At 49.7% G+C, this 16,327-nt stretch overlaps 1 protein-coding gene and 3 non-coding genes across 17 annotated transcripts; 3 read left to right on the top strand and 1 right to left on the bottom strand.

The window, feature by feature from the left end:
- Nucleotides 1-379: 379 nt before the first annotated feature.
- TRIM41 (tripartite motif containing 41) lies at nucleotides 380-11,641 on the bottom strand. Of its 14 annotated transcripts, none has more exons than XM_077911060.1 (9): nucleotides 11,348-11,589; nucleotides 8,935-10,700; nucleotides 5,201-5,296; nucleotides 3,289-3,552; nucleotides 2,733-2,755; nucleotides 2,408-2,535; nucleotides 1,788-1,969; nucleotides 1,544-1,634; nucleotides 1,077-1,220 (listed from the first exon to the last, which is right to left on the bottom strand). In XM_077911060.1, the coding sequence occupies exons 2-9, from the start codon at nucleotides 9,742-9,744 to the stop codon at nucleotides 1,213-1,215; spliced, it is 1,602 nt and encodes a 533-aa protein (XP_077767186.1). In that variant the 5' UTR covers nucleotides 9,745-10,700; nucleotides 11,348-11,589; the 3' UTR covers nucleotides 1,077-1,212. The 14 variants fall into 14 exon arrangements, with proteins under 14 accessions (XP_077767183.1, XP_077767184.1, XP_077767185.1 ...); XM_077911061.1 differs by having other exon boundaries at nucleotides 1,794-1,969; nucleotides 11,348-11,587; XM_077911057.1 differs by lacking the exon at nucleotides 1,544-1,634 and having other exon boundaries at nucleotides 380-1,220; nucleotides 11,348-11,584.
- On the top strand, nucleotides 11,597-11,669 carry TRNAV-CAC (transfer RNA valine (anticodon CAC)). The gene has a single exon. It is a non-coding gene; the product is annotated as a tRNA-Val (tRNA).
- Nucleotides 11,670-12,058: 389 nt separating this feature from the next.
- On the top strand, nucleotides 12,059-12,131 carry TRNAK-CUU (transfer RNA lysine (anticodon CUU)). The gene has a single exon. It is a non-coding gene; the product is annotated as a tRNA-Lys (tRNA).
- A 3,136-nt stretch (nucleotides 12,132-15,267) lies between these two features.
- Nucleotides 15,268-15,340, top strand: TRNAV-AAC (transfer RNA valine (anticodon AAC)). Its single transcript has one exon. It is a non-coding gene; the product is annotated as a tRNA-Val (tRNA).
- The last annotated feature ends 987 nt before the right edge of the window (nucleotides 15,341-16,327 follow it).

The raw sequence follows: 16,327 nt of genomic DNA, 5'->3' as shown, positions 1-16,327 counted from the left end.
TCCTTCAATTTTATCATGGTATTTCAGCAAGATACAATCTCAGATTTGGGAAATGTCAAGAGTCTTAGGAAAACTGTAGTCCTAAAGCCTCAGAGCATTAATATACACAAAACAGCAATGATCAGCAGATGATCTTCAACTGTATCCTGAAGAGGGAGGGTGCCAATTAAAAAACTGGGTCACTCAGGGGGTGTGTGTGTGTGAATATCACAATATGGAAATAAGATTGCACTAGGTTTAAAAAAAAAAAAAAGGACTTCCCAAATGTGACCAGTGCAAAAGGCAGTTATCACTGAAATGCATCATTTATTAGGCCTGGCTTATGGAAGAAATTGTTCTCATTCTTTTTTGCTCATCTAAAGGAAAGGACTCCACAAAAGAAGCAAATAAACTTTTTTATTTCCACAACACAACCCCTCTTCCCTTTTCCCCAGGAACATAAATTGACCTCTGCCATCAAAGTAGAGGACAAAAGCTGACAAGTGACAGAAGGCAAAGGGTTACTAGAAAAATATATTATACCCAAGGCTCTTCTGGGGATCCAAACCCCTGTCCCCAGGCTCCTGGTCAGGGCTCACCAAATGGAGAGAACTAAAGACATGAGGCTGAAAACTGACACAAGGAACTCCACTGAACAAAGGGGAAAGGAGCCTGGCAGTGAAAAAGACCTAAAGGAGTTGGGTGGGGTGAGCTTTATTCCTAGTTTGAGTGCTGGAAAAAAGGAAGGGGGAGAAAATAATTTATTGGGTGATACAATGGTATCTAGTTTCGATCATGTCAACCAATCTATATCTCAAGCTAAAATGTGGCCAGTCTATGGAGGTAGAATTTGGGGATGGAAGGAGTTTTGAATCCCTCCTACTTCCCCTAGAGTAGACATTTATTACCCAGCTCTACCCTTTTGCCCAACCTGCCTCCCCCAAAAAAGCTTCCAAATCCCTCAGCTAAAATTTGCATCAGAAAACGGAATTGGAATAGGGGCAGACCTGAATCTTGCCCAAGTACCCCAGCCTGGGCACTAAGGTTGAAGAGCAGGGAAAGGGAAGTTAAGTAATGGAGTTAAATCTCCCTTCATCCCCTACTCAAAACTCAGACCCCTGGGTGGACAGAGGGAAGGAAAACCAAGCAGCTGTTCTCATCAGGGACCCATGCAGACCTGTTGGACAGACATTGCAGGTGAGAGAAGGCCGAGCTGCAGGCCAGGAGGGTTCTTTAGGCTCCTAGAGGGAGAAGCGGGCCTGGGTCAAAGGAGCAGGAAGCAACAAACATTGGAAGGAGCCTTTGAGCCCCCAAACTTACGGGCCACCCTCCACCACCACCCGCCCCCCAAGTGCTAACCAGAGGGGCCCCTGCGGGTGGCAGGCTAATCAAGGGCAGAGCTTGATACGGGTGCCCTTGGAGAGCACCCGAAAGAAAGGGAAGACACGCTCGCCCAGGAAAGCAGCTGAGAAGGTATGCACATGGGCTAAAGTCTCCGCATTGTAGAAGCCCAGGCGCCCAGCCTCATAGTCCAGGTATACACCAAAGCGCCGTGGTTTCTCACTTGGGCTCAGCAGTGTCTGCTCCGTTGAGCTCTGTGCCTGGTAGCGTTTGCCGTTGGTGCCCACACACCACACTTCCCTCTGGAGCAGGGGCTGTTGGGGTAGGTGGAGGCGGCGGCGGCGATGGTGATGGCGCGAGGAGCTGGCATCCCCACCGCCCACAGAGGACCCCCCAGAGCCCACTTTCTCCTTATGATGGGTCGATTCACGGGCAGCGCCCACCGCCCAACCCCGCCGCCCGCCCACCTCTACCTCCCAGTAGTGCCGGCCAGAACGGAAGCCTTGGGCCCCTAATACACAGCAGTCGGCTGAGAAGCGTTTGGAATGGTCAGCAACCTCCTGCCGCCGCTCTGCCAGACGAACCCCCCGGCGGTCAGGGGACAGCATCAGGGCTGGGTGAGCCGTGTCAGGGTCCAGCGTCAGGTCCACTTGAGAAGGGGGGAGGACAAATATGCCAAGGCTGGAACAACTTGTTCCCCAATCAATATAAACTCTTTTTAAGATTCGGCCTTTCCTGTTGTCCTCCCCTCTGCCTTCCTGCCTCCTTCCTGCCTTCCCCCTCACTTTTTCTCTCCCCCTTCTAGCTGACCTCACCCCACCCCATCCTAAGAGGCCAGAATTGAGTTCCTGTGGACAGGTCCTCCCTCTGGCCCTGGCTCTTCTTGCTACCCCTCCTCCTCTTCCCCCACCACTACCTACCCGGACTAGGACAAAAGCTACTCGTGGCTTAAAGCCCCATATGGCCTGCCTGTACCCTGCTCCACCTCAGCCCCAAGCTTCCCTCAGGATTCAACTTCCCCCTCAGAACCTAATCTCAGGTGTGTGAAGTGAAAGGCAAAGGAAGGTCGTACAGGTGACCTCCCTACCTCGGGCAGCCTGACAGAACATCCGGCTCATTTTCCTCACGATGGCATCTGTCAAGAAGTCATGGCTATGGGGTTGACACGGGTCAGGGGACCAGACCTCTGGGGGCTGCAGCTGTACCTCTTCACACCTGGAGGAAGGGGGACCGGGCAGGGGGTGGGACCATGATATTCCCAGAGGGAAGAGCAGAAGCTGAGGGGAAGGAGAGGAGGGTCCAGGAGGCAGAAACTCGGGTCCTGGGGAAGGAAAGGAGCGGGATATCCAACAGAAGTAGGGATGGGGAACCAGATGCCACTGGGTCACAGAGGATAAAGGGTGGCAACACACCTATTGAAAGTCTCCTTGATGTCCTGGGAATAACAAAAAGAGGGAGAGGGAAAAAAGAGACAAAGAGAGAGTCAGCTGCACAGAGACAGCTCCTTTCTCCCAATCTGATTCCAGCCAGAGAAACGACTGAACTTGAACAGGGAGTAAGAAAAAGCACCCTAAGGCCCTCAGTAAGCATATATCTCAATCATCCCTATGCCTCAACACAGCTGATTCATTCATTCAGCAACTCTTGCTCCAAAACCAATAGCATAATTTTCAACCCCAGTAAAACAATGTTCACAAAGTGACTTGGTCATCTTTTTCAGGATATCTGTCAAAAATTCTTCCTTAACTCTCCTTTAAAACCCTCATCTACAATTGAAACTTCTTTCTTTTCTCCTGCCACACACTTGGCATTAACTCTGTCCCCAGCCTCAAAAAAACCTTTTGGTCATTGTGGGTTCCTCCCAATGAGAAGAAAGGCAGCTCTGGACAGATGTTTAGTAAGCACTGCCTGACAGAGTAACTACAGGGTTTGGTGGGAGGGGGAGAGAGGGAAGGGAGCACTGCTCACCTGGAGCAGCCGTAGACCCCCCTGCTGGCTCCGCTCCTGGGCCTCCGCCAGCAGGCGGCTCAGCTGGGCAGCCTGCTCCGCCAGGCGGCTGGCCGCTGCTCCTGCACGCCCTAGCTGGGCTTCATGCATCTCCCGGAGGCGCCGCTCCAACCCTGCCTGTTCTTCAGCCAGAAACCGTGTCAGCCGTCCAAACTCCGAGGCCACAGCTGCCAACTCTGACTTCATCTGGCTCTGGGATGATGCAAAGGGGATGGTGGATACCACCTCAACACACAGAAACATAAACTTCCAATTTTGCAACTGCTGCCCCTCAATCCAAGGTATCGGAGCCCTACATCCCAAATGGAAAGTAGCCCCTAAACCCTTCCCCACCTCCCAGCCTTACCAGGCACCACTCCCACACCCCCAGCACACTAGTCTCAAACTCAACAACTCCTGCTTCCAACTTATCTCCACACTGGCTAATTAACTTGATTTGTTCGTCAGGTCTAAGCTTAAAAATATTCCCTGAGGGAAGTCTTCCCGCCCCTCTATATCTAAATTAGGGCCATGCCCATAAATATCATTGCATATCATGGCATTAATCTTAATTTGAAATGTTGTATTTAGCATCCTTTTCCACCACTGCATAAGCTCTATCGCTATTTGTCACAGGGTCCTCAGACCTGGAAGAGTGCCAACCACAGAGTAGGTACTTAGAATAAGTCACCTAATCCTTCTAGATGAGGAGTCTGGCAACTTTTCTTGTAAATGGCCAATTAACATTTTATACTTTAAGAGCCAAGAGGCAAAATCATGGGTATCATTGTAGGTACTTCTATTTGTAAGGAGAGAAAACTTCTGCCCACTCACACCCCATCTGCCTGGACTGGGCAATCCCAGACAGTGGGCACACATTCCACCCAGATATCATCAGCTAATGACATTCTTGGGACAAAGAGTGACAGGCCAGAGAGGGGAAGGAAGTCAGTTTCACCCTCAGTGACACTCAGATCCTGACAGCTCTCTGTAATTCAGGACCCCAGGAGTCTCAATCTGAGCATCTGGCTAGAGGCAAGAAGACTCCTTGACTCCCAATCTCAGATGCCACCACTCAGTGCCTGGCAGTTGCCAGCAACAGAATTCCTAACATGTAGGTGACAAAGATAAGCACAAGACCTAGGAAGTGGCAAGACCCCCCTCCTACCTCCCCCACTCCCTCCCCTGCACTGGCCAGGGTGGTAGGCATGGGAGTAATGAGGAAAGAGGTCAGATTAAGAAGGACATCCTGGCTTTGTCTCCAAAGCTCAGTGCCAGGCCATTCTCAGTGCCTGCTGACCTTACAAAAACAGGTACAAAGTTGGGGGTGGGGGTGATGTTTGGGGAAAAAATATCTAAAAATAATCCTTGGGGAGGAGTAATCAATGATGAAAAACAGCTGAGAAACACTGGACCAGAAAAGACTAGGTCTCTGCAATGCTAACATTCACAAATTTCTATACTCCATGAAACACCCTGGCCCCCCTTCTTCTGCTCAGGGCTGCTCTGCCATCTATTCTGGGACCTGGGACTTCTCTGACAGCTGTTAACAGCTGTTATGTGGATTTTCCTTGTCCATTTCTGTCCTCTGTGCTATCTGGTGTGGTGGGCACTAGGCCTAGAGTGAGGTGTCTGGGTGGTAAGCCTGCTTTGCAACCTTGGGCCAGGGCCCCAACCTCTCTGTACCAGATCTAAATTAGGCATTTTGGAACCTAGGAACAAACACGCCCCCTACTTCTAAAGCCCCTCTCTCTTCAGGATCCTGAGAAGGTGTCTACTTCTCTCCTAGACTTTGGCTGCCCGTTTCAGGGAATCTAGTCACTGCTTTTGAGAGTAGGTAGCCCAACTTCCCTGCCCACAGAGCCAATCAGCCCCATCAATGACATCCACCCACCTTCAGCTCTGTCACCCGCCTCTCCTCCTTGGCCTTCATCTTCTGCACAGCCTCTAGGTGCTTCCTCAGTGGTTCCACATGCCCCTGCAGTTTGGCCTGAGGGAATGGGAAAAGGAGATTAGAGGCCTGGGAGGGGATGGCACCTGCTTTCAGAGCCCACTTCCCCCACTCCCCACCTGCAGTGCACTGGGGCCCAAACCCTGATCCCCAACATGGGCATCAAATGAGCATCATACTCCCTTCCTCTCCTTGCTTCTCTTTAGATGATAATGAAGGCGTCCAACACTCTGCCTGCACTTGTGTGCAGAAGCCCCAGGTGTGTTCTCTAAAGGTAGGATCCCATACTCAGGGTGGACCTGGCTTGAGCCCCTCACCACACAAAGTCCTTCCAAATGAACGTTCCTACCTATGGTTCCCTCCCCCTCATAAGCAATCTTCCTCGTGACTTTCATCTCTAAATACTTCTCTGGTGATTTTGTGCCTGTGCTAAAGATCCTTCATTGGTTCTCACTGCCTCTAGCCTCTTCTCCTGTACTTACCCTTTCTAACACAGACTCTTGGTTTTAACCACATAAAACTACCTGCCTTTTCCCAAGTGTAATTCCATATCTTTATTCATGCTGTTCCCTCTGCCTGGGATTGCCTTTCTCCACTTGGCCCAAGGCATTCTTCCTTTAAAACCCAGCTACCTGACCACGGTCCAGATCCTCCCTGCCCCCAACTTCTTGTCATCCCAAGGAGCATGAATACAGCCTTTATAAGACTTCCTAGGCACTGTAATGATTTTCCAGTATGACTCCCCACAACACACGTTCCCCCTGCCCCCAGGAACCCCACTTAATTTCTATGCCTGTTCATCTGCTTTCTTTCCCAATTACTTACTAAATGGAAACCCAAACCCCTGTCTTCCTAAGGTTTTAACCTTCACAGCCAATATGCACTTCACCTCTTGTTCTAATCACTTGTAACAGAATCTTTTTCTTTAAAAGGCTGTTAGAGACCAGAGATGGGCTCAACCTGTTTTCTTTCCTTTTTTATGTCTCCTACTACTTCTGCCTTTCTCTTTCCTTTTCCTTGAGGGGCAATACAGGGTAGGAGAGCTCAAGCCTAGACTTCAATCTAAACTGGACTGTAGCCAGGTGACCTAAGGAAAGCCACACTTCCAATTTTCATCTTACATGGGAATTGGAAATAACAGAATCTAGCTTATGGACAGTATGCTTCACACAGTGTCTGGCATGTAGCAAGGATCAATAAATGTTACCTAGTATTCTCTACCTCTGTCTAAGCTGCCCATGACAACCTTATAATGACCCCTGAACCACGAGGTTACTGACCCAGGGTACAAAAGGCTGCTGTTACACAGGATAAGTGGTTGTAGAAAAAATTATGTTAAAAATATAATCAATCCCTAATGTGAAAATAACATAAACTACAAAAACCTTTGCCTTTTAATATTACTCTCTACTTTTCTCCAACTCTATTCAGAATGTATGATGCTTAAATTTCTCAATTTTTTTTCCTAAATAACTGACAAAAAAATTAATGAGCTCAAATCCAATAGAGTACTATTTAAAAGAAATTTTCAAGGACTCTCAACTTTTTAGGAACTTTATTTATACCTCATTTGTATTATTATCTATTCAATAAAGAAATATTTCTACAAAACAACAGTGTTCTAAGCTAGTGCTAGTTAGTGTACATACTTGAAGGGAATAAACTACCTGCCTATAAAATAGCCCATAAGTTAGAAAAGGAATCAGTCAAATTAATTCTGTATAATGAAACTTATGTATTTATATTTGCTGATCACTTAATAGATTATTTGCATCTATGTGGCCTCCTCAAACTGCAGAGCTCTTCTGGGCTGGCATACAACAGATGTGGCTAACACAAATTAAAATCCAGTTTCAGAAACCTCTTCACAAGAGTCCTGTAGGAGTAGGGTGAAGAAGTGGTGGAATGCCCATGAATACTCCACACCAACATTCAATTAACAAATTGCCCATTGATGGGTACAGTTAACTAAGAGCCAAAAGGAGATGAAAAAAAAAAAAAAAAAGGACAAAAGGAGATCACAACCTCCCCAAACAACTCAGGGCCTACAAAGCAGGTGATATTACCAATGCAGTGATTCCCATGCTAGGCTGGACTTCCTTAAAGATACTCTGATATCCTCCCTGTCTCTGACTCAGAATCTCAAGTGGTAGGGCCCACTGTACTTTTGAAAACTCCCTTAGTAATGGGGACAATCACTGTGTGGATGAAATAGTTACTTGTCATAAGATGTAAGTCTGTCTTAGCTGTACTCTAGCTCTAGACTCTCTACTCTAAAATGGAGGTAACGATAAGATTCCCTAAATGACATTACTGTGTGAGAAGGTGTGGAAATACAGGTCATAAAACAAAAAAGTTCTGCACAGGCCACATAGGAGCTACCCCTTCTTCCTCCCGGTCCCACTGTTGCAAACCTGTCCCAGCCTTCCCTAAGTAGTGCTAACTGTGCTGTCTTACAGGCAAATCTTGACCCATATCCCAAAAGAGTAAGGGCCAGAAGTAGGGTGCAAAGCATTAACCAAACTAGAATCACATATCAGGAAAGTCAAACTAACAGATATCTAAATGGTGGTGACATTGTTAACAGTGTGCAGGGATGCAGGGGAAGGGGTCACAACCAAGCCCATCTGTGTGGCCCTGTGTATATTACTTAAATCTGCTTCCTAATCTATAAAATGGGGATAGAAACCACATCAAACTTAACAGGATTGTTTTGAGTTTTAAATGAGATAGTTCCTGAAAAGTGCTTGGTACAGTGCCTGGTGTACATAGCAAGTGTTCAGTAAATATTAACTTTTAATCCTTGAGATATTAAAGTTCCAAGACTTTTAAAGATGCCTGAGTGAATAAGTGTAGAGCCAGCCCAGTCTTCTGACTTAGAAGCCTCTCCCTTGGGGATCCCTGGGTGGCTCCGCCGTTTGGCGCTTGCCTCCTGGGGTCCCGGGATCAAGTCCCACATTGGGCTCTCTTCATGGAGCCTGCTTCTCCCTCTGCCTGTGTCTCTGTCTGTCTCATGAATAAATAAATAAAATGGTTAAAAAAAAAAAAAAAAGAAGAAGAAGCCTCTCCCTTTTTCCTGCATTCTCAGGAAAGGTTAAGTTCTAGTCAGTACATTATGCTGATGCAGATCCAACAAAAGTCTTTGATAAGAGAACCAAGCCAAACCATGAGGTAGATGAAAAATCCATTAAAAGGCAAGTGGCAGAGCACCTGAATCTGACACTAGTCATTCCTTAAGGCCCTTTCCTGTTCTTTGAGGCCCCAAGTCCTTCCCATCTCCAGGCATCTGAGTCAAGGACAGGCTGAAGGAAAGGAAAATGAGACTGGTGGTAAAGCCAGAGGGGCCTGCCACCTGCACGCCTACACTTAGGGACAACGGAAGTGTGAAACAGCAGTGGCTTTCCCCAAGAGATGCAGCCCAGTGATGTGACATCACCTGGGCTTTGCCCAATTTCTCTAGAGGAAACCAATCTTCCTGCTCTTCTTCACTGGTCTGCTTCGTCCGTGTACAGGATCCTTCTTAATCTAACCCACCTTGATGCCAGTAAGTGCTTAGAAAAGAAGAATAAGCTCATCAGTGCACGAGGTTCTGGGGGCAGGAGGGGACAGGTTTCCTTTCCCAGCTCCTCTTACTTCCTCTCCACCCCCACTTAACTCCCATCTTCTACTTCTCTCACCTTGTACTCCTGCACCACCTCCTCCAATGGCACCACGCTGTGCTGTTTGTGGCTCCTGGATTCTCGGCACACCACACAGATGGCCTCTTCATCCACCTCGCAGAAGAGCTTCAGGGCTTCCTGGTGTTTTGGACAAATGCCCTGCTCGCTCCCACGGCTCCCTCGGCCAGGAGTTGGGTGCATCTGCCGAATCACCTGGACCATGTTGGCCAGCTGCAGGTTGGGGCGGAAGCTCCGCCTGGGAAAGCTCTTTCGGCACTGGGGGCAGGTGAAGCACCTCCGAGGGGCTGGAGGCGGGGGCAGTGGGGTGACGGGGTCTAGCTCCTCTTCCTCGTCCTCCTCCAGTACTTCCTCCTCGTCCTCCTCATCCTCCCCTCTCAGGTCCTCCTCCATGTCCCCCAAGTAGTAGTCCAAATCTTCCTCCTCGTCCTCCTCCTCCCACACGTAGTCCATGTTGTCCCAGTTGGACCCGCCCATGCCACTGGTCCAAAACACACCCTCCTCTTCCTCCTCGACCTCCTCCTCCATGTCGCCCTCATAGTCTTCATCCCGCATGGGGGTGTCCCACCCCCCACCGGCCCCCACTGCCTCCACTTCCTCCTCCTCTCCGTCCTCCTCATCCTCCTCCCGGTCTAACTCGTCCCTGTCTTCCTCATCCTCCCCTCCCCACAGCTGGGTTACACACACTCGGCAGAAGTTGTGCCCGCAGCCGATGGACACGGGGTCCGTGAAGTAATCGAGGCAGATGGCGCACACCGCCTCCTCCTGAAGGGTCTGCACAGGGTTGGGTGCCATGGCAACGGCAGCCATCTTAGTGTCCAGTCAGCCAGTGTAGATGGGCGGTGGGGGGGCGGGGGGGCGGGGGTCTTCCCTCTCAGACTCCCTGACGACCCGGCCCCACCCCCACCCCGCCTCTCCACACCTTGTCTCTAGCGCAGACAGAGGAAGGTCCTCCGACAACCCACCCTTCTACACAGAGTTTCCTACTCCTAGACGACAACCGTGTCTCTGCGAGGGGAGGGGACAGAGCGGAGCGCTACAGCCAAGTCCCTCAGGTGGCCCTGAGTGCAAATCTGTCCCAACGCTCCCTTGGCCTCCTCATAAGCCCCCGCCCCTCCTCACTTCCTGGCTCCTCCCCCTCACTTCCGGCCTCCCTGCCAACACTTCCGGTGTCTGAGCGTCGCCCAAGCTCGCAAGGTCCCTCCGTGGTAGCGCTACGCCCCCTTCTTTCCTCCCGGGCCTCTGGGCGACAGGAAACGACGAGGAGACGCTCTAGCAGGCACACGGGAACAGGGCAGGAGAGCTAGAACGATGGAGGCCCACATCTCTGTAATAGGAAGGAGCAGGGAACGCGGACGACCCGGAAGAACCGGCCTCCCCCATCCCTCGCCACTAGGGATAAACTTTGGGGGAGGATGGGCGCGCTTAGCGGCCGTCCGCCCTCGGTACTATGACCGCGTCGGCCTGGCGCCATCCTACTAACCGAACACGGAGGACTGCACCAGGGCCTCCCCACAGCCGATGCCGGAAGCGGAGGGGCGGGCTCCGCTGAGCGCCCTCAAGTACTTCCGGCCCTTCTAGGCCGAGGACTTTGTTGTTTGGCAACTCGGAGTTCCTCCGAGACGGATGGGGGCCGGGGGCCGGGGGCCGGGGCCCGAGACCCGAGACCTTCTCCGTCCTCCTCACTGTGGCTGGCATTCCCATACGCATTCTAGCGCTGTCGTCTGGTCACTGTCGTGTCCTTTGGATGAACCTCTCTAGCTGCCCTTCAGCAAAGGAATAGTAAAATTACCCGAGCCTCCACCCAGTGCAATACTCGTAGCTGTAAAATGGGAATGCTCTCCAAGATGTATTGTGAGGTGAGAAAAGCAAGATGCTGAAAAGTGTGAGCTATGCTACCATCTGCAAAAAGGGGAGGAGATGGTTTGTATTGGATGACCTCATGGCCCTGTATTTACTCATTAAAATAGGGGTTACCCTATCAGAGGCTTTTGTGAAATGAGGGTCAATAAAATTTCGGAGCGATCAGTATGCTTGCTGCCTGGCACATGGTGGGTTCATTCAGATCCTTCTGAGCTGCGCGCCACGCTTGCTCCGCGCCCAAACGGCCTGGAGGCCCGACTTGATGGAGTCCGGGTCAGAGCAGGGGCTCAAACTGGGTTTGTCTTACTGGTTTTACTTGAGAGAATCCCTGTAGAACTAACTCTATTACCAAAGGTTCCGCTTTGGTACGCAGAGCATCTCTGCCAAAGAGATTATTTGGGCAAGAGAAATAATCCCCGAGACTTAAAAAAATCATCTTTAATGAAAAAAAAGGAAAACTGCAGGGGCAGCTCGGGTACGTAATTCAGGTACAGAATTCCCGGGGTGTGCGGCCTCTGCGGGTTGGCTGCGCTGCGGGCGCGGAACTCACCCTGCTCTGGAGGAGCTCTCCTGCCTCGCGGGGAGACCCGCTGGACGCCGGCCTCCTCGAAGGGTGGCCGAACCGCAGGCACCGCCAGCCCGGGTGGGGGAGCAGCCACGTGAGGCCACGCCAGGCCACGCCGAGAGAAGAATGGCCGCTAGCACCGGGAGCGCCCGCCCCTGGGAACTCCGGCTTCTTTTCCTCGTGGCCTGGCCCTGTGCGGCTTCAAGTCGGTACTCACCTGACGCTGCGCCGTCGGTTTCCGTAGTGTAGTGGTTATCACGTTCGCCTCACACGCGAAAGGTCCCCGGTTCGAAACCGGGCGGAAACATCTTTTGGCCTAGATCACCTCATCCCCGCCCCTTCTGCTCCCGAAGAAGAGCGCTCTGGCTGCAGTCGCGCAGAGGCAGCACGTTGCGTGTCTGTTTCCCTTTCTTGGGGACCGCAGCAGGACGGCTCAGCAGCGCGCTCTGCGTAAAGGTTCAGTGTAAATCCAGGTTTCGCAGCTCAGTTCAGCTGTTGTTCTTCGCCGGTAGGAGCCTGCAGAGCCACCTGCCCCCCTGGTGCGGGGTCGTGGGGCTTCGATCCTCCAGCTCCGGTCATCAGGACACTCAGACACACAGCGGGTGCCCCATGTTTGCGCAATTATATTTCAGTGTTCCTTCATCCCTACGTATGGATTTCAGTCTTCTAAGACAGAATAGGTCCAGGTTGCTGTGTGCCCGGCTAGCTCAGTCGGTAGAGCATGAGACTCTTAATCTCAGGGTCGTGGGTTCGAGCCCCACGTTGGGCGCAGTTCCGTTTTGTGGGCGAGGGAAGAATTTTTGAGGGGAATGTAAAAATATCCCTTATTTTGGACCCTCCCAACATGAACATCCTCAGTTTACTGGTCTTGTCAGGAAGTTCTTCTATCACTTCAATTTAAATTCGTTCCTTATATCAGAAACGGAGACAGAACATGAGAGACTCCTAACTCTGGGAAACGAACAAGGGGTGGTGGAAAGGGAGGCGGGCAGGGGGTGGGGGGTGACTGGGTGACGGGCACTGAGGGGGACACTTGATGGGATGAGCACCGGGTGTTATGCTATATGTTGGCAAATTGAACTCCAATTTAAAAAAAAAAAAAAAAAGAAAGAAAGAAATTCGTTCCTTTATGTGAACTGCTTTTTTAGTTCTGCAAAATCAGCCCGTTTTCTGTTTTCCGAATGTAGTCTCCCTCCTGTACATGGCAGACCACAGGATAAGTCTACTGGTCATGTAAAGCTGGTTTATTCAACTTGCTAAGCAAAGGACTGAATCACCTTGTCTCAGAAGTGTGTGGAAGGCGAATTAGGGAGAGTCTAGTATGACACTGTAAGGGCAGTCTGGACAGGAATTGGACAGTTTATAAAATAGGCGGATTTGCTGGTACAGTCCTAGCATCCAAGCTCACTCAGGCCTCGCTGGACAGTTATTGCTACTATGGCTCTTATATGATCTTATCTTAAAATTAATGGGTCTAAATAAGCTTATGTGCCAGGAGTTTCAACTTTGACATTTTCTCTTGCACAAATACTTGTGGATTCGTTTGCAAATTACGGTTTCATTTGCAAATTGTGGTTTCAGGGTATTTATTTGTTTTACCACCTTCACTGGAAATGGAAAACATTCCTAAAAGATCCTGTGGCATTTCATTAAGGGGAAGCCAAAGAGAACAGGCTTCTTGTTGCCATCTCCCAACAAGCTTAGGGTCATCCCTGCTGGAGCTTTTTGCTACAATTCCTGCTTCTCTTTCATCTTCCACAATTGCCCCTCCAGCCAGGCCCAGTTTGGAATCCTCTCTGGTAAGTGATCCACTGCACTTAGCACAAAGGAGTCGAGCATTGATCAGTTCAGACATTCACAAGGGAGCACAAGGAAACAAACACAAGGGAAGCTAGTAGGATCCCTCCTTGGTGATGGAGGCTGTGGAGGGAGAAGGACTGATTTATATTTCAGGAGGATTCCTTCAGGAACAATGAGCAAGACATATGATGGGAGTGAGACTGAATCAAAGAGAGGAACTGGAGGTACACAGTCAGTCTAGACAGGAAGTGGCTAGCACTGCAGTGGGGAGGCAGCAGCCGGATGGGAGAAGTGGGTGAAGGAGCTAGGTGCACGTTTTATAACTGGGCAAGAGAGGGGGTTCCCGGGTCTCTGGTTTAGATGGTTTAGTAACAGATAAAAGATGTGTAGGAGTATGGACAAACCTGACCCTCCCTTTGGTCCTCCATCCTCTTCAAGCTGGAGAAATGACCTCTCTCCCAATAGGTGTTCCAGGCCTGTGACATGGAATGTAGGAAGACTTGTTCTGATCTTTCCTAAATTGGCACCACTTTAGGTAACTAGGAGAGATCCTTTGGCTCACACATGGCACCACTTTAGGTAACTACCCTATGCCTCACCACCAAACCCCTCATTGCATAACACCTAGGGATTAAGGTCTGGACTGGGCACAGAATAGCTGTGGAGAATGGCCCAGCACCACTTGGATGGTCTGTCCACACCCATACTCCCTGTCACTAAGTTACCTTGAATAAAACCCTGTGTGAGCAATATGGAGAGTCTTGCTTCCTTTTCCCCTTTTAACGTGCCTTCTCAGTCTAAAGAATACTTTACTGACTCTCTTCCACCTTCTAACTGAGGAGTGGGATGAAAAGTGAGAGAGAAGTAATGAGTTCAATCTTGAACAGGTTGGGAGATGTCTAAAAAGACATGTCCAAGACACATGGATCTGAAGCTCAGGGACAGTGGTGATTGTTGGAGCCACAGGTAGGGAAGGGGGTAAAGGTTGGGTCAAGCCGTCAGTCTCAATGTGACTCTCCAGGGAGATAGCCTTGGATAGAAAGAAGGAAGAGTTAGAATGGGAGTAATGCCAGCAGCAAAGCTTCCATCCACTCCAAGGGAGTTAAGATGTGCAAAAAAAGAGGGACAGATCAGTCAAATTCTGTATATGGTCTAATAAAGGAAGATAGTAAGGAATCTATGGATTGGGCCACCTGTGGACCCCTGGTGACCTCGATCAGAGAACTAGACTTGGACAAGAGGACCTCCCGCCCTGCGTTCTGGTGGAGAGGGGCTTACAAGTCGCAGATCACATCAAGGATCCCTCATCAGCAGTACTCAACCTCCTCCTCAGGTCTTCCAGAATCAATCATCGTAGGCCACTGAAAAGAATTTTTTTTTTTGCAATATTAAATCATAGATACTAATTTTACATCTGTATATATAAAGGTCTACATATAACCATGCATTAAGCCTCATCCCAATTCTGGACATTCAGTGCAAGAATTGATTAGTTTTATTTTTAGAAGATACTTAAAAGATTTGATTACATTTCAAAATTTCACTTTTCACCTCTATTTAAATGACATTGACTTAAAATTTGATATAAATTTCCATTCCCTTTTTATTTTTAGTAGATAATTTCACATAACTTAGAAGAAACAGTTATTTTGAAAGCATAGGTAAAACTAATTTTATTTTTGGCTTCTTTATATCTACATTTTGACAAAGTATATTCAAATCTTGTATTCTTTGAATGTATTTAACATTTCTTTAATCCTTCAGATCTTTAGTATCAGTCCAGCACAAAATTGGTGAAAATTTAAACCCTCCAGCTGTTTAAAAGATAAAACGTCGAGAATTATCTGGTCTCAAACCTCCAAAGCCACATTTACCTTCCTTGCTGGGAGGCCCGTTGTTTTCCTTCACTGTTTTGTTTTGATTGCTGAATGTGACTGGTTTCACGACCTATGAAGAGATGAGGCTCGGCAGTTAGACAACACTATTACCGAAGGCCAACGTGAAAGGGTTCCAAGGGCTCTGCCTCCCAGGTCGAGCGCAGGAACCCGGGCACTGCCCATGACTACACATCTTACAAGGATCATGGAAGAGCGCCTCCCCCGTCGGTTTCCGTAGTGTAGTGGTTATCACGTTCGCCTAACACGCGAAAGGTCCCCGGTTCGAAACCGGGCGGAAACAGCAGCGGGCACTGTTGCTTTTAATTTAATCTGATTGAGTTAATTCGTCTACTTAAGCCATCTGCCTTTGGAATGTATGTACATATATGTATGAATACTATTTATAGTTTTCCACGTACTCTTGTCTTTTCCAATTGATTAGCAGTTCATTTCGACCAATACAGCCCACTTCTCTAGGTCCGTGATATAAGAAGGTGGTGTATGTCGTTAGAGCATTCCTTCAAAAAACTAACAATCCTGAAGGGTTAAAAGGCAACAAAAAGCAGGAATGCCACGCATCCATATGTGAAATATTAAAAAGTGCAACTAGGAATAAGCTGGAAATACGTGGTCGAAGTCGGGTCATGTCGAGCTATTCGCAGGGAGATAGCGGTGGTAATGCAGGGACCGCACTGCTAAGCATTGTGTCTGTGGTGTCCGCCTCTGTTAGGGGTCTGCCTCGACGGAACCGAACAGTCCTGGGATGCGCATAATATGGTCGTTCCCAGCTTCCAGACGATGCCGCTGACGCGCAGAAACATCACAGGCGAGGAAACAGAAGTCGCAGATAACGGATGGAAAAGAGGGAAAGAAGCAGGGCACCGAGGGTGGGCACAGCCGGGAACGCAGCTGCGGTGCTGCCAGCGGACTGCCAGCGCCGATGGGGCCACCTCCACAGCACCCACACCATCGCGAGCGAGTCTGAATGTGTGTACCCTGACCGGTTTCACTCCAGTGAAACCTGATTTGGGGCCTTCCCATCCACCCCAGGGGGGCCACGTCCGCTCCTCGCGGGGGCACCTATGTCGCTCCCGCGCTCCCTCTAAGGCAGACCCACCCAGAGTCTTACCGGCATTCCTCCCCTTGCCCAGGGCTTCCTCCGCGGCTGGCTCAGGCCCAGGGACCTCAGGCTCTCCAGGTGTGTGGGCCAGCCGCCTCTTCCCGGACTCTCCCGCGCAGCTGGTTGGTCTGGAGCCTGTAGGATCCCGCAGGTGAGTTGGGAAGTAGG

Source organism: Canis aureus, chromosome 10 (genome assembly GCF_053574225.1).
Source record: "Canis aureus isolate CA01 chromosome 10, VMU_Caureus_v.1.0, whole genome shotgun sequence".
In the NCBI taxonomy this organism is placed as follows: domain Eukaryota; kingdom Metazoa; phylum Chordata; class Mammalia; order Carnivora; family Canidae; genus Canis; species Canis aureus.
This window is presented reverse-complemented; position numbering and strand designations above follow the sequence as displayed.

What these genes read in the sequence shown, in the direction of transcription:
- TRIM41 (XM_077911050.1), bottom strand. Translation starts at nt 9,744, where the DNA reads ATGGCTGCCGTTGCCATGGCACCCAACCCTGTGCAGACCCTTCAGGAG. An exon ending in AGGTGGTGCAGGAGTACAAG is followed by an intron (nt 5,297 to 8,934) that starts GTGAGAGAAGTA and finishes CCATTCCCTCAG; the next exon opens with GCCAAACTGCAGGGGCATGT. An exon ending in GTTCTGTCAGGCTGCCCGAG is followed by an intron (nt 1,970 to 2,407) that starts GTAGGGAGGTCA and finishes CCCCTTCTCAAG; the next exon opens with TGGACCTGACGCTGGACCCT.